The sequence below is a fragment of the Caenorhabditis remanei genome, chromosome II (assembly GCF_010183535.1).
Source record: "Caenorhabditis remanei strain PX506 chromosome II, whole genome shotgun sequence".
Taxonomy (NCBI): domain Eukaryota; kingdom Metazoa; phylum Nematoda; class Chromadorea; order Rhabditida; family Rhabditidae; genus Caenorhabditis; species Caenorhabditis remanei.
Window position 1 is genome coordinate 9,695,235 of NC_071329.1, and position 23,205 is coordinate 9,718,439.

General features: G+C 38.0%; 5 protein-coding genes across 5 annotated transcripts; 1 reads left to right on the plus strand and 4 right to left on the minus strand.

The window, feature by feature from the left end:
* Window positions 1-11: 11 nt before the first annotated feature.
* Window positions 12-4,821, minus strand: GCK72_005658 (uncharacterized protein; the record flags this gene model as incomplete). The annotated part of the gene is made up of 9 exons (XM_053725275.1): window positions 12-35; window positions 343-918; window positions 1,077-1,236; window positions 1,467-1,759; window positions 1,809-1,972; window positions 2,019-2,204; window positions 2,272-2,564; window positions 3,950-4,506; window positions 4,795-4,821. The coding sequence occupies 9 exons, from the start codon at window positions 4,819-4,821 to the stop codon at window positions 12-14; spliced, it is 2,280 nt and encodes a 759-aa protein (XP_053589469.1).
* A 10,094-nt stretch (window positions 4,822-14,915) lies between these two features.
* On the plus strand, window positions 14,916-15,309 carry GCK72_005659 (uncharacterized protein; the record flags this gene model as incomplete). The annotated part of the gene is made up of 3 exons (XM_003117140.2): window positions 14,916-15,037; window positions 15,097-15,210; window positions 15,258-15,309. 3 exons carry the CDS (start codon window positions 14,916-14,918, stop codon window positions 15,307-15,309), a joined length of 288 nt encoding a protein of 95 aa, XP_003117188.2.
* A 2,986-nt stretch (window positions 15,310-18,295) lies between these two features.
* Window positions 18,296-18,915, minus strand: GCK72_005660 (uncharacterized protein; the record flags this gene model as incomplete). The annotated part of the gene is made up of 3 exons (XM_003117003.2): window positions 18,296-18,601; window positions 18,665-18,736; window positions 18,787-18,915. 3 exons carry the CDS (start codon window positions 18,913-18,915, stop codon window positions 18,296-18,298), a joined length of 507 nt encoding a protein of 168 aa, XP_003117051.2.
* A 1,601-nt stretch (window positions 18,916-20,516) lies between these two features.
* On the minus strand, window positions 20,517-20,949 carry GCK72_005661 (uncharacterized protein; the record flags this gene model as incomplete). Its single annotated transcript, XM_003116968.2, has 2 exons — window positions 20,517-20,651; window positions 20,701-20,949. The coding sequence occupies 2 exons, from the start codon at window positions 20,947-20,949 to the stop codon at window positions 20,517-20,519; spliced, it is 384 nt and encodes a 127-aa protein (XP_003117016.1).
* Window positions 20,950-21,454: 505 nt separating this feature from the next.
* GCK72_005662 (uncharacterized protein) lies at window positions 21,455-22,212 on the minus strand (the record flags this gene model as incomplete). The annotated part of the gene is made up of 4 exons (XM_003116748.1): window positions 21,455-21,703; window positions 21,779-21,894; window positions 21,939-22,032; window positions 22,117-22,212. The coding sequence occupies 4 exons, from the start codon at window positions 22,210-22,212 to the stop codon at window positions 21,455-21,457; spliced, it is 555 nt and encodes a 184-aa protein (XP_003116796.1).
* Between the last annotated feature and the right edge of the window lie 993 nt (window positions 22,213-23,205).

The following is a 23,205-nucleotide window of genomic DNA, read 5'->3' on the forward strand; positions in this document are numbered from 1 at the left end:
TGGTACGTGGATCAGTAGTTCTTAGTATCTCCCTTCTAAATGAACATAAAGTGTTTTGAGTGGTGGTGAAGGATGATAAAGCATGTTCTACAAAGGTGGATGGACATTTCTTTCTCGTTTGTTCTATACGCCAACCCAACAATTGTATACATCTGTCCATCAACCTTTGAGTGGGTTTTCTGGGTGAAGAGGTAAGGAAAGAAGGTTTAGATGACGTGGTAATGGTCTACTGGTCATTTTTACTGAAATGACGTCATATGGTGCTATGACTCCTTGAAATACCTACCAACTGAGATATAAGGACATCTGAACCTTCTGGCCTTCCCCACAATAGATATTTACCTGCCACGGTTTCTTTCCTTTATCTTCATCGGCTTGTAATTGTTGTTTGAATCGACTGGCACGATCAGCAACTGTTCCCGTTGTTGGCTGTCCATATGGCGTTTTCTTCTTAACATCAGTAGTACCGATACTATCTCTTTTTTGAGATGGCGTTGCATTCGGGGATGGGGAGTGCTCAGTGGATGAGGAATTTGGTTTGGTAGAGGAAGTGCTAGTAGGTTTGTTAGTTGCTGTGGTTGTGGAAGTAGTGATGGGTGTGGGAACAGAAGGGGTTGTTGTCGTTGTCTTCAGTGACTTCTTTCGACCCTTTTCTTTCGCAACCGCCGCCGCGCCCTTTGCTTCGGCAGCGGTCACCGCGAAGCACGGTGGGCTCTTCTCTTTTTCCTTTGTTTTGTTCAATGCAGAAGATGTTGAAGTCACCTTTTTGCTCTTCGGTTCCTCTGTCTTCACTGGAGTCTTTTCTCGAACGGGAGTCGTTTCTTCGCGTGTCGGTGTTTTACTCTCACGCATCAAATATCCACGAGATAGAGGTGGTGAGTCGTCCGCTTTTGGAACGGCACCCCATTTCTCCTTTGCCTGAAAACAGAGGATGTTGAAAACTGGCTAGTCAACTAATTTTGTAAGCGTAGAGGAGTCGGTAGTGATCATGAAACGTATTTCAGAAGTTAGCTGGACATTAGAGTCACATCAAAGCTATGAGGTTGTCATGAAATTGTTACCAAAAAAACACTTACCTTCTCGAAATTTGGATTCGCTCCGATTCTCTTCTTTGGCGTTGAATCTGGGGAAACAGAGCCAGCTGAGAGGGATGATGGAGACGGAGCTGAGGCTGAAGACATGGATGAAATTGGAGACATTCCTCCAGATTGTTCCACAGCTGATGGACTTGTAGATCTGGAAAATGGAAATGTGAATGAAAATAGACCAGCCATGAAGAGATTGAAATCACAAAAATGAAAGAAAACTAGGTCGATTCGGGACGTTTTTTTAAGTGTTTTGTTCTCGAAATTTTCGAAAAACAGGATGGCTTAACAATTTTCCGACAATCTTCGAAATTCGAGAATGTTTCAGTCAAAGAGAAAAATCAAGTCAAAGAGAAAAATCAAAACAAATTAAAATCTTACCTCCAAGTATTAGTTCCTTTTGAATTATTAGTTGGTACTGTAGTTGTTGATGCATATCCATATGTTTTCTTTTGTGCAGGTGTTGGTGGTGTCTCTTGAATTTGTGGAGTTGTTGATGGTCTTCTGGCTCCCGTTGTACAGAAATCAGTCGTCACACTAATTGGTTCCGGTAGTTGTTTTGATTTCTTTTTCGCCGTTGTTGTTGTTTTTTTCTTTTCAAGAGATGGCGGCTTCTCAGTAGCCATACCACGAGCTGCTTTCGCTGCTTCTTGAGCTACCACTTCATCAACGAGCTAATATAATCATTATTTGGAAACGGAAAACAAAGAAACATCTGAATACCTGGTCAAAGTCCATATCATCTAATTCTAATCGTTCACACAATGGAATTGGCGATTGAGTTCTCGCCCTTTCCACTGTCGCTGGCCTCGTTAAATCCAACCAAGAGGAGCTTCGATCTCTCATTACAGATGATGCACGTTCTTCTTTTTCAATTGGTACATTTGCTGAAAAATCTAAATAACATCTGAAACAATAATATCAAAATCTTACATCTCGACGCAGACTTTAATCCATAATTGGTGTCAACGTGCCACTTTGATACAGGTTTTGGTTTTGGAGTATCGTTGTCATGATTGTTATTTACTTCTGAAGATGATGACATCATTGAACTTCTCAACGGACTTCTTCTGAATGCTGCTCGTGGCAGAGTTCCAGTTCCAATCTGTTCGCATTTCTCTGAAACAAGACCATAAAAATTCAGATGTTATTAAAGCCGGGATAGTTTTAAAAACTGAATGCTCACCAGCTGAATATCCCATATTTCCCATCAACGCAGCCATTTTCGATGCCACCGATCCTTTTTTGATTTCTTTTTCGATGTCTTCGGAGGTTACTTTCTGCTTTTCCGAATCGAAACCAAACTCAGGTGGTGGTGGGGGCGGAGCTCCTTTCTGTCTCATTACAATCGGCCGTCTTTGTCCAAGACGCTGTTCAGGTGAATCGTCTCGTGGTTCGGGAGTCCTAAATCGATTATCTTCTGAACCAAAACCGAGAGATGAATGCGGGCGTGCGGGGCTTCGTTCCGGTGCTATATATCTGCAAAGGAATTCAATAAATATTAGGTTGTCCCAAAAGTTTTCGAACATTGTTTTGTTATTTTGCTATAAGACAGAGAGCAAGAATTAAACCAAATAGTGCATGTTTTCCATTATATAAGACGTCGGGTGTATTGACAGTAACATTCATTTCTTCTGGCTGCCTCCTCTCAATGAACGCGGCACCAATCTTTGTCCCCGACCGACTTCAAATTCGTCATGTCATTTTATTTTTGTTTCTATCTAACTCCAAAATCACTGAGATTGAAGAACGTATGGTTGAAGTTTAAAATGATAATACCCCTCAACGGCAGACAATTAGCCGTTGGGTCCATCGTTTCAAAAATAATGATTTTTCTTTGGGCGAAGAAGCACGTTCTGGAAGACCAGTGGAGTTCGACATTGACAAGTTACGGGTGGTAGTGGAAAGTGACCCATTTCAATCCATTCGTGAACTGGGAACAGTAATGGGCTCTACTCACTCTGCGGTAGAAAGAGGACTGGGAGCTCTTGTCAAGTTAAAAAAATGGGAAGATGGATACCACACAAATTGTCTTACTTTGACCTTGAGAGCCAAGTGGACATGTCACTGCAACTTCTAACCCTCCATCTTAATTTCAACTGACTGAATCATTTGGTTACGTCGGACGAGAAACGGGTCTTATACGAAAACCACCACAGGAGAGCCCAGTGGGTTGATGCTGATAAACAGCCAGAGGATGTCGTCAAACAGGAGTTACACCCTAAGAAAATAGTGCTCTTCGTTTGGTGATCTGTTCATGGAGTGCTTTATTGGGAACTGCTTCCGGAGGGAAAAACTATCACCGCCGACTACTATTCTTCTCAATTACAAAAGGTGAAGTCCAAACTGAAAACCTCCCTTCTACACGGTCACAGAGTCCACTACCTCCGGGACAACGCAAGATCACACACCACAAAGACGATCAAGTCTCTCCTGGCTACATTCCACTAGACAGTCCTTGCTCACCCTCCGTACAGCCCAGACCTCGCTCCTTCGGATTACCATCTGTTCAGCGACATGCATCGATCCCTTGAAGGCCAGGACTTCAAAACAAAGTCAGAGGTCAAGAAATGGTTGAAGAAGTATTTTGACTCGAAGCAGCCCGAGTTTTGGCGGAAAGGTATTGAATCTCTACCTAGTAAATGGCAAACAGTCGTGGATAAAGGTGGTCACTATGTTTGATTTTTGTAATATACTGGCTTTGAATAAATTTGATTTCAATAATGTTCGAAAACTTATGGGACAACCTAATAGAAGATCAGGAAGACTGATCTGATTCTTTTTTCTTCAAATATTGTTATCTCCTACAATAACCATTTCATTCCACGGAAATTCGTGTGCATTTTCAAAAGAAAAAAACTTACGAAGAAGGCGCAGCCTCAACAATAGTCACACTCTTTTCTCTCATTTCTTCATCAACAATCAGTCCCGATTTATCATTTGTAACAGCTTTCTTCAATTTGAATCCTCCTTGAATTCCTTTTAAAAACTCTCCTCGATCCACAGTTCCTGGCGTTTTTCCTCCCAATTTAGATAATGCTGGGTTGACAGGAGTCTTTGGTCTTGGTGGTTGTGGAGCAACACCTAATCCAGATGGTGGTGGAGGTGGTGGAGGAGCTCCAAACATCGGAGGAGGTGGTGGAATTCCGCCCATCATAGGTGGTGGCGGGGGGATTCCTCCAGAAAACATTGGAGGTGGGGGTGGAATTCCACCTTCAAATGATGGAGGGATGAAACCATTTGGAATCGGAGGAGGGATGAAAGATGGTTTTGGAATCGCTTGTCCTGGTGGAAGAATCCCGGATGCAGGTGCCCTTTTCGTGACAGCAACCTCATTTTCATCCTCTCCTTCCGCATAAATAATCGGTTTTGATTTGTCGACTGTTTTGGTTGGCCGAAGTTTGAACCCCTTCTTGATTTCCTGAAAAATTATAATCATTGGCTATAAATCATGAAGAAGTATTGAAATTCGGGACACAGATGATCTATATTCTGTATAATCATAGGCAATTTTACTACTAAGCAATTTTTCATCCAGTAGAATTAACCAAAAAATTCAGAAATCAAGATAAAACTTCACCAGGAAACTTTTTTTCATCTTTCGTTTTTTTTAAAGGTTTATGAACTGTAGAATCTCTTATTACTGAATTCTTCATTAAAGGGCATCGTTTCTTTTCGAACTTTATTTCAAAACTTCCAAACAACTTACATCAAGAATGGGGTGTCCTGAAAACATGATTCTCTAATCGATTTCTTGGCTCGTCGGCTCCCGGCCAATCGATCGAAGCTCCTGGAAAAAGAGAAAAAATTATGATGGATCATGAAAGCAAAACAGAATTGATTTTCATTTTGAAACGAGAAAATATCGAGAGGAAAGTGGAGACCCAGATATTTCGAATATTACAACGTGAAGCTTCAAGAGAAAAACACATATCATGCTCAGCTAATTGGATAACCAGATTTCAGAAAATCGAGGGAAAACAGACAACTTATTTGGATGAATTACCACCCAATAAACCTGTTCATTTATGTCTTAACCTCATGTTTCCCTCTTCAATCGGGAGGTTGATAAGACCTTCGTTCGCTGATAATGAATCAAAGTTGATGGTGTAACATACATAGAAAAGCTTGCGTACACTTTGACTATCATATCATGATCAACGAAAAAAACTACTAGATGAAGCAAAAAGAAATGAAACAAACGAGTTGCGCAATGAAGGAATTTCTGTGATGCGAAGGAGGGGAGGAATGGAAGTTGATTGTGTCTGTTGTCACTGCTGGAATACAGAAGCATTCCACAATTGTTGATATCGAATCAGATAGTTTTCTAGGTCAGTTTGATTGAAACAAGATACCAGATAAAGATCTGACAAGAAGTGTTTGGAAAAAAACGTGTGGATGATATCGGAACGAAGACACAATAGGGGAGGGATGGACCGTTTAATCACTGGTCGGGGGTGTTTATTTCAGATTGATTGAGATTGATAATGTTTTCAAAATTATAAAAATTCGGGAATAGGAACATTCTGTTTGTCCGAGTTAAGCACAAATATCCAGATATGTTCCATCAGGAGTACTGTAGTAGGTTTTATATTGAAAAAGTAAATTGATAGCATATAACTAGGTTAAAAGATAATTTGTTATTTTGTTATTCGAATTTTTCAGATTCATGTGTCGTTATATTTATAAGTTTCAAAAAAACTAGTTTAGGAGATACATGACTGGCATCAGAAAACGTAAAGTGTCTGTGAAATATATCAACCTGAAGAAGTTTCAGGAAAGGTTAAATTCTGAAATGTTTAACTAAAGAACATGAAGCTTCATTCTTGTAACAGAAGTCTCTTTGTCTCCTTCCGTTTTGAGTGACTCAATTTGAGTGGGGCGGCCTTTTCATAAACGTTGCGAATGGTATTTATTCGTAAAAGGGCGAGAAAGAAAACGAAGTTTCTTGTAGCAAAAAGGTGTTGTATTCATATTATTATGTGTTTGCTTTAGTTCCTTCGGGAGGTTGAAATTAGGAATAAAATGTACACAATGTGTGAATGGAATTAGATCAAAAATGGAGTGTAGTTTAATAAAAGAATGGATATAATATCAAAAGTGATGAGCCTTTTCTTTCCCTCCTCAATTCGATAGATTTACTCACGGGAGCTGATCTTTTTCTTTTTCATCTTGTTGCTCTTCTTCTCTCTTCTTGAGCACTCATAGACACTCGTGGCGCCGAGTGAAAAGAGAAAAGAGAGTCAACGAATCAGAAAGAAGACGAGAACAGTGTAAAGTGAAAAATTGAAGAAACAGAAGAGAAAATCCAGAGAGGACCCCGGAAAGTTGTGACCGGAAAGGCAGGTCACAAAGAAGAAGAAATAACTATGATCGATCTGGTCATAAACGTTTCCCATTTCGGAGAAAAAGGGAATAGGAGGTGTCTAATGAAAAAAAGGACGGTGGAAAAGGGGAGTGCTTTGATAATTGGTATAGGCAACGGTCGGCTGGCAGTGGAGTGAAAGTGATATACCGCTGATTTATAGATTGGCTTTTGCCTCCTTTTCACAACTTCTACTTCTTCGACACATGTTTTTTGGAGAGAGAAATGTGAGAAAAAGAAAAAAAGAAGACCTAGATAGATTTAGATAGGATTCAATCAATTCTCGGCTACTCCGAAGAATTCGATGATTCCGGATGAATTAGATGAAATAAAAGTAATAAAGGTTATGAAGAAATCTCTACGAACTGTTCAGTTGTGATAAGTTTTCTCTTGTTTACGGAGTGACTATCGACTGTGTTCGTTGTATGTTTGTACCGCCCGTCAACTGGTAGATCCATGAGTTGAACCTAACCACACACAAATGATAGAGAGTGGAAAATCTAGATTTTGCATGACTGGAGCACCGATTTAGATACAAAAGAAAATAGTGGGTCAGAGTAAATATGAGTTTGATTGAAGACGAAAAAGTCGCATGTGTCTTTTAAGAATATAGATTTAGGAGTGAAGGTGGTCTGGGAGTTTAACTTATTTTGCACAATAGTTCGAAATGAACAATGATAGTATTATAGTGGTAAAATATGTTCTTAAAAGTGTTACATTTACAAATCGGTGATTTTTGATCAACCGGCTCTTTCTAGAAATAAAAACGAGTGTTTTTTCTCAAAGCAATTCCATTCTTCTATTTATTAAAACTTTCTGAAAACTTGCCACAAAAAGCAATCCAATAAAAATGATTATATCAGAACAGTTAACAAAAGGTTTTTCAGGAATTGAATGAAACAAAAAGAATTCCAAAAGAAGGTGTCAAACACTGTATTCTTTCCTTCCTTATTCTCCTTTTCTGACGTGAGAAAAGAGGAAAAGAAGAACAAAGTAATTTAAATGAAGTGTCTCCCGGAAGGAATCTATCCAAGTGGCACGACCCTTTTTCTCTCTTTCAGAGGCGGTGTTCGGAGAACAAACATGTACTCCTGTACGGGTGGTTGGGGTGGGTGAGTATACTGTTTGCCAGCTGAATTGAGACTCTCCACCCCATTTTCTCCAACAAAAACTAGACAAGTCAGTCATCAAATCGCTTCCTTTTTTTTCGTTGTTGCAGTTCGTTTCGGTAAATGATTTGTTTGAAATGTTTCTACTTGTTGCACCATCTGGCCGCATTACGAACAGCTTATGAAGAAAAATGTCAGGTTGAGAAAAAGGAAAAAAAGAAAAAAGGAAAAAAGGAATAGGAATTTAGAAATTTTTTCTACTACTTCGAATAACGATTATTCAGAAAAGTGCAGTGAATTTTCTCCTGGAATTTCTAATTTCCTACGAACCTAGAATGCTCGAATAGCTCAAAAACTGGTTGAACATGTACTACTGAATCCAATGAATTCACAAAGAAAGATTTAGAAATCATATGAATTTTGAATGCGTTCATTGTAGAAATGGCTTCACCAACAAAAGCTTTTCTGAATCCAAGTCTTTTAGTGTCGTAATTTGTATTTAAAATCGTAAATTTCCCGTTCCCAGTATACAACAGGTGGTGTTTGTCGCCCCGAAAAAGTCTATAATTTCTACTGTCCAGTCCTCCGGAAAAGTACAGAATGGGCAGTCTGTGTCTTCAGCTTCTTCCTTATTTCGACGTCTCCATTTGAATGGCAAATGAGAAAAAGGGAAGAGAATACAGTGCCTTTCCGAAGACACCACTCGACTGTATATGCGCGTTTGCATACATTGGGCGCTCACTCATTTCCTTCATTTCCTCACTAAATCTCTCTTATTATTAAAGAACATTGCGAAATTGGCTTCGCAGTCCTCCTCCTCCTTGCCTATGGTGTCCTTGTGGAGAGATGAAAAGCAGGTTGGAGGAATAGAAGTATGAAGAGGTACAGGAAGAAGAGGCAATAATTCCGAAGAAAGAAGAAGAAGGAAGAGTAATTACGGAATTCCGACGAGGTCGCCGACCTATGAATCCACCTGGCACGTGTCAAAGTTAGGTAATTGAGGAGGTAGATATGGCAATTAGAATGAAATCCAGGAGAAACATTTTAACAGAGCGGGAAAACAGTGTCAACAGTTTACCAAGTAAGGTACAGTAGGAAATGAGTTTCTATTTTTCAACGAACTTGTCAGAAGTGTGAGACAATGATTGGAGAAGAGACACAGATTCAAATTATTCAGGATTACATCGAGAAGAGCAAACAACTAGAATTGAGAGTGAGAAAGAGAACTAGAATACCAGAGGAGGCATTTTCAGAAACTGTATATCGAAATAGTTTCGAAAAAATCATGAATTGAAAAGAAAACAATGACCGCATCAGAAATAAACGGAAGACGCTTTTTGTTATCAGAATGGAAATTGACTCATTGAAATGTGGGCGGAGTTATTGTTATGTCATATTGAAAAGAAACAAAGAAATCAACGAAAAATGATGATGTAATGAATTGCTAAGAGAAAAGAGAGCTGGAGTATTTTCAGATAAAACTACAAGAGTTCGAAAAAACAGAAATTCAAACCGCATTTCTAAATTTAAGAATAACGAAAATTGAGAACATTCAAGAACTATTTCCAGGTGCATCGTAAAGCTGATCCTCTCTTTTCATCTTATCTACACCAGATGCTTTCATCTTTTCAATCGTATCCGAATGTCACATTCTTTTGATTCCACAATGTTTTTTCGTGTCTTTCTCACAGCTGTTTGATGGTTTAAAAGTTATCAGAAAGAGAGGAAAAGAATGGAAAAAAAACAAATAAGAAGAGGGAAAACTGAGTTGCCATATCAGTTCGATGGTGAAATATTCTAACATTTCTTTTTGCGAAGAGTTTCTTTTTTTGTGCACAAGAAAAAAACTCACCGTTTCTTTTCTCGACGTCTTGAGCAAACAAAATGGATCAGTAATGTATGAAAGAGGAGATTCGTTCAAAAAACACGAAGAGGAACGATCTGAAATAAGAAGTTACGTAATAGGAACACATGAACATGGAAAAGAGATAAATACGGGATTGTACAAGAAACATGATAATGATAGAAAGTAGAGAGGGCCTCCTCTTTCGAAGAAGACACCAAGTCGCCCCGTTATCAGCAGGCGACCCGCCAGCCGCGCCGGCAACATGTGTTCATGAAGGAGGGATCAAGAAGAAGGAGAGAAGAGGCACGGATTGAAAAGAAGAAAAAGAAAACAACATTATTAGATCATCACAATGAGTAGACGATTTACTGGAAGATCCCTCTGTAACCAACTGGTTGTGCCAGAGAAGAAAGAGCATGAAAGGGCACTTGAGTTGAAGAGAAGAGAAAGGATCACATTACTTCTCTTTACCGTAATCTTCTCTATTTCTCTTTTAAAGTGACCAGTCTCTGATTCAATGAAATGATCTATTTGGAAACAAAACCCTCAAAAAAGCGAACAGATTATCATAAATGTCGATGGGCGCCACCGACTCTTTTCGGAATTCGACCGGTTCCTCTGACTGCTTTCAATTGTTTTTACCGAAAATAGGGAACCAAATGAAAATATATACAAAAAAGAGAAGAAATATTACATGATGATGCTGAGTGAAAAGGGGGCGAAAAAATGATGAATCAGTCAACAGGTATGTATGAATGACACCTCGTCCTGGCCCGATATGTGTACGTATCAGGGTGAAAAAGAGTGTGGAAAAGGGGAGTGAAGTGACTCATTTTGACAGTATGTTGGGGGAATACCCAAGAAAAGATTAGGTCGCTATTTTCGAGAAATGAGAAAGTTTTAGAGCTTAAATAGGTTGGTCTTCTCGGGAGAAGGTGCAGTTGTGTTCCGTTTTTCAGTCGGTTCGCAAAACTGTTCATTTTCATCTCTTGGGCTGGAAACTGGGCAATTCATCTTGATTTCTCTGAACTACTCGGAAAATGCGAATTTTCTCAAATTTATAAGATATCTTAGTTACCGAGGTTATATACTAAAGATTGTTTTAGGTTTACCCTTCAGTATTGCTCAACTTACGAGTTAGACTGATAAGAACGTAGAACACAATTGTAACAACTGAGCCAAAAACGTTATACTTTATTTCGTATTTTCATTCCAGTTTTCCTAGAGGGAGTTCAAAACGAGCTGTGAAAAACTAGTCGTTTGAGATCTGCTCATTTTCGAAATAATAGTTTATGTTAATTCCAAACAGCCACAATACCAAGTTTTTGTAAACTTGTGTCTGATGACTTCAAGGGATTTTAAAACGAATTCCAGTAAATTCAATCAATTGAAATGCTAAAGTATCTGATTTCAACGTGATTTGACCTATTGTCAACATAGTGAAATGAACTAGAAATAGGATCAACTCAAAATGAAAACAGATAAATAGATGCGTGAGCTTGTCACAAAACCTCTCTCTCCCTATCAGAGACAACAATATCTTCCTCCGTCATCGGACTTCTCTTCTGAAATCAAAAACCAAAACGCCTGACCTGAACAGGTGTTCTAGAGAAATTTCATTGAAGAAGAAGATCCTCCCACACCTTTTCCACTGCTCAGCAATGATCACCACGCGTCTTTTTTCTTTTTCTTATCAAAAATGAAAGAAAAAAACAAAGGAAGAGATAGATAGTTGAAAAAATTTGAGGCAAAATGCAAAAAGTCATTTTTTCTGTTTCTCGAGGCGCAAATAACGCAACCGGTAATTGCGAAAAGGGGAGGGAGAAGAAAAAGAAGCATCTGAAGAAGCATATTTACATATGTACGGGATGAGAGATTCACTCCTCCGCACTGTTTACACCGCACTTTTTTAAAGAAGACATATTAATGATCTGACTTGTCAGAGGTGGTCAGTTTCAGACAAAATGATAAGCAACGCTTACTTCAATCTACAGAATATAATCAAGACTGGAAAGCATTCTTCTATAAAAAGCTCATCTCTGTTTCAGTGATCAGCCGAAAAAATAAATAATTTCTATTATATTTGAATAAATTCGTTGAAGATGATTAGATTGAATTCTCTTGATGGGTCAAAAGCAAACAAAAAAAATCTGAAATCGATTCGATGTTTTAAAGTTTTGTTATAAGAAAAGACAATAGATGAAGCATCATTTTTTGTTCGTCATCAGAACATGGAGAGGACGGAAACAGAAACAATCCGGGAATCAGAAACAAAACATTTTCAGAAAAATGAGAAAAAAAAACATTGAAAAAAGGAGAAGAAGGGAACAACTACAGTGAGAAGAGAAAATAGAAGAAGAATAAGAAAAAAAGAGCCGTGACCCAAATAGTTTTGCGGCCTTGCCTATTCTTCACCAGGAGGTATAATGTGAGGTTTCGAATTCAATTGAATATGAGGAAAGAAAAAAGATAAATGTGAGTTAAAAGGTAACTGTCGACGCGTCGTATGAACGAAAATTAGAGTGGAAAAAGAGAAATTAATCAAAATGGAAAGTAGAGTAGAGAAAGGTCAAAACCTGAAAAAAAGAAGAAGAATATGAAGATGAAGAAGCGGTTGCAAAAAGCTGTGAAGCTGGCGTACGTCGAATTCCGATGTGGACCGAGATAACCGGGCAGATGAATTTCGGAAGAGAGACATCACAATTCAGTTGTCGGAAATGAAAAAAGATGACTATCTGCACTTCAGGTATCATTGACAGGAAGGGAAACGTGTTGAAAAGCGACTAGACGTTTGTTTTTCTCAAACACTTTATCGCTTATTTTTTCGCATGATTTCTTACTAATAAGCGAATGAAATTTGAGGAAACAAATAGGAAATTAGAGAGGGGAATTTTAAGAAAGATTTTCTATTCGGTAGGCATTGGTATGTAGTAATCAAAAATAAGTTCAATCGAACAGATATCCGAAAATCCAAATTTTACATTCCAAAGAAATCTTCCAAGTTAAAAATCCGACCTGTCATCATGGCTCCCACTGTTTCAAAATGATCTATCTCAATTGTTCGAAACCAGATTCGTGTTGCAAAATGCTCTTTCGAAAAACTATTTTATTGTATCCTTTCTTCATAGTTTTTTCTGTGAATTCTGTGAACACGTATTGTGATCGAAACACATTTTATCCATCACAGAGACGTTTATTTTTAGAAATTTCTATTTGGAAGCATTTCAGATTGTTCAGTCTCAGTAACTACAATTTCTGCATCTACGTATCATGTCATCAACCGGAAACAAGAGAAATCAGCTGTTCTTCTGAAGATTTTCATAAAAACACGATGGAACCAGCCGAATGATCAATTCCTGCTCTTCCCTATCTTTTTTCTTTTTCTCTCCTCATTCTTTCCACACAACTCATCAAATAGTTCAGTTAATTCATCAAAAATAATCGGGAACGCAAACACAGAACACGGGGCGAAAAGAGGTCGAAGAGCAAGAAAAATGTACAACGAAACGGAAGAAAAATCGGAGGGAATGAATCTGAAAAATATGAAGAAGAAGAAGAGAAAAAAGGTGTTCCCTCTAAATGAGAACGTCCAATTAAGTGAAAACTATTGGCCAAATCTTCACTTTCATTCTGCCATACAGTTGACTTATTCTCAAGTTTTGAACAAGTGCATGACGACGGATTAGACGCAGTTTGGAATGACATGAGAAGAGCGGAAAAGGACGGCGACAAGTGTTCTTGTCGACTAGATTTACCCTTGATTTTTTTTCCATTTCATCACTGAAGACTACAACATTTTAATAACCGCGTCTCCTCCTGACGGTGCAAATATGTGGTCGTTTGAGTATGTCTGTTTGCTTGTTATTATTGAAGAATGAGGTGGCTCCTGGAGCATTTCTTTTGTAAATGCTCGCATGAGCACAGTTTATGGACGGTGGGAAAGCCGCAACCTCTGGATGAGAGTGAGGTACTTGACGAGACGGAGGGGCTTCCGCGTCGCTTGATTCAAGAAATTTCGAAAGGCAGATTTGCCGTGTTGAGAGGAGAAAAGTTTGATGAGAGGGAATAGGATGATTGAAGTGATAGGTAAAACAGAAAAGTAGACTGACCGATTGAAAGAAAAAGGGACTGAGGGTGATGAGGAGAGCGAAATATCCGGTTAGGAATAAGCAAAACTCAAGAAAATGTTAGATTTGGAAACATCGGTAACTGAGGAAACTTCAAGGTAATATGACAAAAAGAAACACGGTTTCTTGCGTCCGTAGCTATCACATCTCCAGAATCATTTTACGGTTTCAGAACTATTTTTCAAAAAAAGAAACACTCGATTTGTATTCGAAGTGCAGAACAGTTCTGAGAACAAATAATTATGTTGCAGGTATTTTCTGAGTTAGAATAACTGCGATGAATACTTTACGCCGTTTGAAAACTAAGCCAAAAGCTCGTGTCAAATGGTTTTAGGAAAAGGTTGCAACCAGTAACGTTCAAGACAAAAACTGGAACTGGAGATGACGCCGTTCATTCTCGATCTTTTTGCTGATTTGTATGAGATTGCTCGAAAGAGAATGTGATTAAAATCTGATGAAATAATATTACACACAATGTCTTGAATGTTTGGTTACAATTTCGCTCATAAAATAAGAAAAAACAAGATGAAAAGAATGAAAAAGAGTTTAAGGTACAGCATAATGTGGTGGGAAGGTGCATGGCGGAGAAGAAAGTCGGGGATAGTACAAATACTTCCAAACATGGCCCCGATTTGTTTGTCCATTGTCTTCGACCTTCTCCGTCCGTTCGATTCACTGAGCCACTTAGGTCACACTTGGCGGCAAATCTGCAAGTCTCGTAGATGAACACCTTTTGCGGCGTGACATGAAATCATTTTACACTTGTTTCAGGCATGTAAATGAACAGAGTCAAGGAAACTTGCGTTATGAGCAGTTCACAAAAAAGACATTGCTACATGATTCATCGTGTGAAGGATACAACTGTATCGGTCTGTACAGGATGTTTTTATTTCTTTACTTTTCAAATGACCTCTTCACATTACTGTAACTGGCTACGATATGATACTCAAAACTTCCAAGTGACCTTCTTTATGAGTTGGTCATTCTTACTGCTCTACCTACATAAATTGAATAATTCTTCCTGAAAAAACAAGAAAGACTGAACTTTTATGGAGAGGGTGCTCTTATATTGAAGAATTTTTCCTTGTGTCTACTTTCTGGTTCCTTATCGATTAAATACAAGACCTTCTCTGATCTTTGAAATATTTCTATAAATGTTTGGAATCAAACTTTCACCGACATGAAATCACTTAGTTTATCAACACGTTGATAGTCAGTGACATTAACAGATTGCACCGAAACTGTCCATGAAATATAGTGATATCATATATAAACTCCCCCATAAACCTTCCAAATTAGATGTTGGTTATTTGATCTTTTCAGATTCACTGATAATGATTCCGTTTATAAACTTTCCTAAAAAGTTTAAGAACAGATAGGAAGATGCGTTACCTTGTTGTGTTTTCGTTGGTGTTGGTGGCGTATGTTGCATCAGAGTCTTGTCAAGATACGAGACCAACTTGTCCATCATTGAAGAACTTTTGTAACGAAGGTGATGTCAAAAGGTTAGTTTAAACAGCACAGTTTGATATTCTCATTCTAATCAATGTTTTTTTTATTTTAGTAGTTGTCAAAAGACTTGTGGTGTCTGTGTGACTGATACTCCGTTTCAATGCGTGGACAAACTACAATTCTGTCCAAACTATTTCCAACAATGCCATGATGAGAACATTGCAGAGTAAGGGAAAACGTACCACTCCAGTTACAAAAGCTATGAATTTTCAGACAATGCCCCAAAACCTGCAACGTTTGTGGAACTACTACAAAGCCATTGTGATCAGTCCGATGGTTTAACTTCTGAATTGTCTTAAAATAAACGATTATTCCTCAAGAGTTAAATCCCTTCATTTTTCTGTTCCGGTTGATATTCGAATGTGATGGCATGCGTTGGACATCAGTAGTTTTCTTTATTTGCATAGAAGAAGTCAAGTATAAGGTTAGGTCAACTTTGCGGGACTTCCAATTGTTAGTTTATCATCAATCACATAATTAGGCACTAATCCCCACATTATTTGACATATTTTGGTTTGAAAATGTTTGGAAAAGTTGAATCTGAACAGGTTGAACAAAGCCAGCTGGGAGTTTCAGAACCAGTTGGGAATTTCAAAACCAGTTGAGAATTATCTTTCTTTAAAAGCTTTCTTCAGCTCGCGAGTCTTATAAAAATTCAGACCAATGCACTCAATTCAGTTGACTCTCTTCTCGATGGATCGGCTCAAACACTAAGAAGCACCTATTCGGAACCTTCTTTCTTTTTTCCTTTGTCTCCTTTTTTGGATAATCTCCATCTCGTTAGCGTGTTATCCTCTCTCGTTTCTTTAGATTGGACATGTCAATCGGCACGCTTTGATCTATCAGAACTCGCTACATATCCATGTAATTATTCATATATTTCTAATTATAACTATATACCAGAGAGCATGATTTATGCTTTTTCTTCTGCATTCGAGAAGAAAAGGTTTTATGATCTCCCTTTCTCTCCCTCTCTCTGCTTCTAATCCCTAGATGACCTTATTCCGCGAGAGAGAACAGAAAAAGACCACCAATGAAATGGTAATAATGCTCTCTCCCTATCTGCTAGTAGTGTCGTTTTTCTATCCGAAAAAACTTTGTTCATAGACAACCATTACATTCTCTCTTTTTTGTATCTCTTTTCATACTCACACCTGCAAACGGAAAGTGCGACGATTTGAAACTAGCAATTAGAGAAAGAGAGAAACAATGGATAATGAACTTATTGTGAGGAAGAGGGTGATCACTTGAGGTTTTGGAAATACAACAATTAGAAAAGAAGACGCATTGTTTCGATGTGTCGAGTTTTGTGATTGTGATGAGTCGAGTGGGTTCTGTAATTATAGATGTGGATTCATGCAACGTTGTTTGAGGTCAAGATGGTGAGAAGTCAATATAGACAATATTGGTTAACGGACACATCAAAAAAAAAAAGTCATTCTGGCACTGTCACCTTTGGCAACTATGACACTTTTGGATGAGACGAGGTTACGTTGCTCAGGAAATTGTGAGTCCCACGAAGTTTTTCATCTAGAAAATGACCAGTTTTCAGAAATGTCTCTTAACTTTATATAAATTAATTGCAGATAGGGAAGCTTCTTATATAAAAGGGGTGACCCTCCGGTCATTCAGATCTTACGGTAGTCTTCCCATGCACCTTGGCTGTCTCTAAAGTTGTTTTTTTTTTCAATGAGTAAATCGAAAACATTACGGAACCCCAATACACTAACGACCTTGCTGTTTTCTTCTAAAAACATTTTTTAATCCAAACATACCTCCCATTCTCGTGTCTGTGTCCCTCTTGGTCTCCTACTTAATCTCAACAATTCCCTCCGCTTTCCCGTTTCTCTCCCGTACATTTTCTACATTTCCCTATCAAAATTACACCCTTCGCTGAGCCCTCATTTCCTCTCCGGTAAATCCCGAAATCCGCATAGAGCAGTGGTCCCGTAATTAGTATTGTGTAACTCGTTTCTCTCTCCATGGGCCGTGTTTCTAATGTATGGTAGAGTAGCCAGGGGAGGGGACACCTTTTCCTGCTCAAAATCATACGGTCTCTGAAGCTCAGTGCCCACGTGTGTACATGCACATACAATACGGTCCACACCTGCTATTTGATTAATTTATGCGAGAGTGAGATTCCGAGAGAAAAATGGGAGGAAGGAGATGTAGCAAATGAACAGAAGAAGAAGAAGAAAAGGGAGGAGGTGAAATGATTTGAAAATTGCTCTACACTTATGTATTCAATAGACTTGTTTCTTATGTTCACAGATGGCACACAATGAATTTAGGAATCATTTATCTCTGCCGAATCTAAGCTCACTTTCCCTTCTTAGCCTGGCCGGATCTGATATCAGAATATGTATAATTGGATTATCATTAGAGCGTATATAGTGATCTGTTCTCAGCTTCCAGGTCATTTCTTAAGAATAACATGGTTTATAATCCCGTTCACATTACGATACAGCACAAATGATGCAACGTGGATTACATGTTACGGTATCAATTCGTGGTGATTCATTCGATTTCCACTTCACTTGACACCTGTAGAAGTACATGCATATCCAGAGCCCTCTTCAACTGTTTTTTGTCCACTATGCAATTCGTCAACGTCTTCATTCTCTCCTCTTTCTGAATACTATTCTCACTCGCCGCTGCTTGACTAATGAGCACGTTCGAGTGTGCCCTTTTGCGGGTGTCAATTAGAATTCGCAAAGACGCGGACTACCAAAAAACACGACCAGTCAACATGAAAAACGAAGCAAAAAAAAGAGAAAGAATAGGAAAGATTGACGAGTTGAGAGCCTTCTTTCGATTTGCATTTGATCGAACGTTCACTCCATTTCTCTCTTTTTTCCTCTTTCTTCCCCTACTGACCCACATTTTGGAGCACTTCTTTTTTGGGTGTAAATGGGGAAAATATGGATGAGGTCAAGTTGTTTAGAAGGGGTGTAAATGGAGACTATACAGTTTCTTGTCAATGCCGAAAAGAAGAAGACACACAAGGATTAGGTTACGAGAGTGATGCCGCCGATAAGTGCGAAGAGTTCTTCCTGGAAGCATAAATGGAAACAAACATATCTATTATTAATGTTTATTCAATAATATTTTACAAGAAAGGGAAATATGAGATCGAAATTAATTTGAATTAACTTAAAAACGAAAATGATTTCTGAAAATCTTTTGGGAAACGGTAAAGAGTTCGGTGGACCCGCGTATAGCTAAAAAATAAAAAGAAAGAATGACCAACTTTAGAAATTTTCTCCTTGAGAGTAGTAAGAGCTATGATCTCCAGAGTTAGAAGCAGTCGAAGATGCAGATGAAGAGCTCTCCTGACTGGAATAGTATTGTGAAGTTATTTCATATTTGAGAGAAGTCATTTGAGGTGCTGGATAGTATGGAGAGATGTAAGTTGGAGATGGTGTATGTGCCATCATCATTGGTTGTGGATAAATTGGAGATTGCTCAGGAGTTGGGAAATCAACAGCCATCGGCATCATTCCAAGTGTCTCCTGGAGTTGTTGAATGTAACGGGCGGCTTCTTTCAATGTTTCAACCTTTAAATAAGGAATAATTAATGATAAAAAATTACGTTTGCTGACTGAAGTTTTTTGACTTACTTTTGACATTTTTGCTTTTGTTCCTGGAGATTTTTGAATTCTCTTCTGGAGATCTTGGAATCCTTGGTTGACCTGAACAACAGGAAATAGATTGAAGTTGAAGAGAAGAATGAAGAACTTACCATGTCAACTCTTTTTCGTTCTCTCGCATTTCTTTTCTGCTTGTTCTTTATGTCATATTTGCTTGAAGACGGAATTTTGGTAAGAGAAGAAGACGTTGAGGAAGACGGTTCAGAAGTAGATGCAGTCATTCTGAGAATATACATTATTTTCAGAAGAAAAGTGCAGATAGAGGGCAAGATAATAGAATGATAAATTGAACTATTGAACGATGTGTAATGAAATAGAGTGATCCGTTACCCTAAAACGGGAAGACAATACGCAAACGCGCGCGCGGGAAAGTAGGCGTGGTCGAGAAGGACACAGCGACGGAGTAAGGGAAAGGGGGAGGGAACCACATGAGAAATAAGGAGGGTGGCATGGAATATGGGAATTTTGGGAAGAGGAAGAAAAGTTTTATTGGATATGTGATAATTGAAGAAAGTAGAAGGGAGATTAAAGACAAAACGGGCAATAAGCAAGTCTGAATGACTGATGAACTTCGATTATTGGGATTATTCAGACAGTAAAACATCTTTCAAATGGATAATCACAAGAACACTTGGGAACTCTCAATGCATCAGAAACAAGATTTACAGTTTTATTCGAATTCCTCTGAATTGTTGTTTCTTGTTTGCCCAGTTTCAATATTGTTCTCAAAACGGAATTCAATTTAATTGAAATATAAACATGATTGTAATCCATAAAATGCGACCTAATGAGATGAAATGGGTGGTAACCGTCGATCACAGTTTATGGTTATGAGCCTATTCGTCTCTCTTCTTATTTCGACATTCAAATGTGTTCAGCTATAAATAAAAGGGAAAAACACTCGAAAAACGAAAAGAATAGATGCTTGCGAGCTGTCAATTATACGCACTAATGATACTGTAATTGACTATACCTCTTTTCGTGTCGGCTCATGCTCACTTGAGCTCTTTTTAATGGTAACCGACAAACGGAAGGAAGGCAATGAGCGAGAAGCTGAATGAACAAAAAGAGAACAATCGAAAGAGTGCAAATTCCCATCTTTTATATATTCCTTTTATAGTACCGATTGAGGTTTTAACGACGAGAGTATAAACAAATAACACCCAAAAACAATGGTATAAGGTGTTAAAGGAAACGAGATGACACTGGGAAATGACCCACTGGCCTTGGTACCAGTTAGTATCTTCTTCTTTTTCGAATTGTGTGTTTTACGTATTTAAAAATTGATTATCTCTGACACCTCCTCCATCTTTTTGCGGCATCGGTGCCAATATCCCGCTGAGTTCGAATACTAATAGAAAGTATGTGGTATGGGGAGAATCAGACAATTCCGATATACTCAAACGACCTCTCTATCATTATTTGAAATTCAATTCAATTCAAAAACCTACCGGCGAAAAATTGAAAACCCCTTATTGTACCGTGGGAAACAAACGAAGACTAATTAACAATGAAGGTATCATCACATTGCTCTTGTTTGTGTTATTTCTTTTTGTAAAAAAACTGACAGAATACACAATAATGAGATCATTTGAGTAACATATCCTGAAAATGTGAGAATGGGAGAATGGGAACGGTTCACAAGAGGTCGATGGGAAGACAGAACCAATAACTGTCAGGCTACTATTCCCGCGGGAAAAAAATGGAGAATTTAATCGGTATGACGGACGGCCCATACTCCAAAGTATAATTTAAAGAAGAGTCAATTGGGTTCAAGAGTTTTATTTGAAACACGAAGAATGGCTGAATTGGTTGTCGGTACTTATGGGTTGTACTCAATTGGAAGATTCTTACGACGGACCATACCGTCTCCTTGGAACCATTCACGACGGAATTGCTTGGCGGCACCATCCGGGGTGTTGGTCCACTCGACGGTGATACGGTCGTTGTTTGTGTCCTTAAATAGAGAAGAGAGATCTCAGCTACAACTCGATATAAATAAATACCTCTTGTCCGAAAGCGAAGGCATCGCAGGAAACGGCAAGAAGGACAGCCTCCTTTGGGTCGAGGACTCCACATGGTGGATCAACTCCGAGACGCTTCATGTTGGTGGTCTTGATACCGTATCCGATACGACGAGCAGATGAGTTGATCACCTTGATGTGATAGGTGTGCTTGTCGTCGTACGGGGCATTGAAGACGATCTTGGCGTTGGGCTGGGTTTGGATGTCTCCTGGTGGGACTGATTGAGCCATTGCGATTTGATTGAGTGATACTCGATGGAGAGACGGGTGAAGCTTCCATCCTTTATACGGAATTCTTATCTCTGCTCCATATCTTTGTTCCAGATTCCTTGAAAGGTGAGAAGAGAGAAGGGTCACGGAGAAATCCTTTTTTTATAATTGAATGGGTCAATAAAAGGAAATCTTCAATCTGTTTTGGGAAAGTTCACGCAAATAACTGCGTTTAGAAATTATTTGCGTTATTCTAATCTCTTGTGATAGGGATTTCCAGAATAGAAACTATCGATCCATTTTTCCAACTAGTAGACAAATACCTGCGTCTCTCCAATTTTCATCAAAAAACTAGTTTATCAAAGATTTATTTTTATTATTACTTCAAACGAGAGTGATAACAACGTTGACGTGTCATGAGACATTTGATAAGATAACTTGATCAAATTTCATTTCAAATTGATTTATTTCAAACTCAAATTCCTACTGATAAACCCGTAATATATGTACACCAAAAAACGAAAAGTTAGAAGTCATTATCATTTCCATATCCTTGCAATGCTCTCAAAAGTTTCCAGTATCTGTAGATGATGACTGTGGCAAATCCACGTGCAACAAACCAAACGAGAAGAATCGAACCCATTATGATTCCAAATAATCTTGCATTCCATTCACTTCCCTTGTATTGAAGAATGTCATTAGTATATGCATACGGAACAACTGATAAACAGAAGAAACCGATTGCCAGAACAACATCCCAAAGGAAAGTGAGAGTCTGAAATTTGTAGAAATTGAAATTTAAAAAAAGTTCATTTTGTTGTCAAGAATCTGATATTGTAGTGAAACTAACCAGGAAAATCAGATGAGTTTGAAGGAATTTATGAGCCTCATTAACAACTCCATACCACAGAATAATCACTTGTGCTGTTAACATGATAAGGTTAACACCTGTGAAGACGACACTCCCTGAAAACATTATTTGGTGAAGAAAGAGAAAGTACAAAACTTGCATGCTTTCTGATGATGAACAATTGCAAAAAGAAGGAGAATACCGTAGTAAGCCCAGTAAAAAACTTCCATAACTCCAATTAGAATACACGCATTCTGAAAGCATTCTGAATATGAGAATCTTGGAATTATCAAATATATAATTAAGGACTTTTTCAAATAGTTCAATTCCTTTCTCACCTTGTAAGTAAGTTTTCCACAACAAACTTTCTTCTCTTCTTCATAATAAACATCCCTCATCGGAGTCATCTTATAGGTCATCGGTGCGTTGTTCATTCTGAAAAATGCTATGAGAACAATTTCAATTAGAAATAGGACATAATTCAAATGGAGAGAGAAAAAAGAAATAATTTTTTTTTGAAAATTTTTCAATGGAAGTTCAAGTAGCTTTACCGTAATCCTTTAAGTACATAATTACCAATTTTCACATTATTGTCTACTTTCTCAGCCTAGTTTCAGCACTTACCAATTTCATAATCTTAAACCTTTCGGAAATAATTGACTAGTATAATGGAGCAGTTGTATACTAAATGACCAATGAATACTGAACTCCCTCACTATATACTTGTTTTCTGTTTTCCTTATCACCAACAGGCTCATGATATCATTGTGAAAAGGTAAAGAGTTTTAGAGGAACATAATTTAAAAGTCGAGTATATATGACTCAAAACGAAGAAAAAACAAACAAAAGAGTGAGTCCGAAAGTGCAAAAAGCAAACAAATAATAGTTTCTCTCTCTCCGAGAAATTCAATTATTTCTCACTTTCTGATCCACTAATATTGTTTGGAAACCTTTTACTGTTGTAATATCATCAGATGTGTCTTCTGAAGGGTGAAAAATGATGGGTTGTTGAGAAGAAGAGAGAGATAAAAGGCATAGAAACAGGACAGTTCTATCAATGATTATTACTTCTTTGCGTCTCTTTTCTCTTCTTTTTAATTCTGAACTTCGAGCGAAGATCGGAAAAAAGAAGAAAAAGAAGAAGATGGTGATGTTGATGAAGACAAAGATTGTTTTTTTTATCGAGAGAATGAATTCATCTAGTTTTCAGAACAACTAGAATTGCTAATTGTTTCAAATATGTTTCGAATTAGAAATGGGTTGTTATCCATATGGATTCAATGAATTCTATGAGAGATTAAAAAAGAATTGAGAAGAGAAAAAAGGAGAGTTTTGAAGGTTTGAATACGTGTGAGCGAACTAGAGTATTCATTGAAAAAAGAAGGTCAGAATAAACAGAAAATAAGGAAAATATATTTTAAAACTAG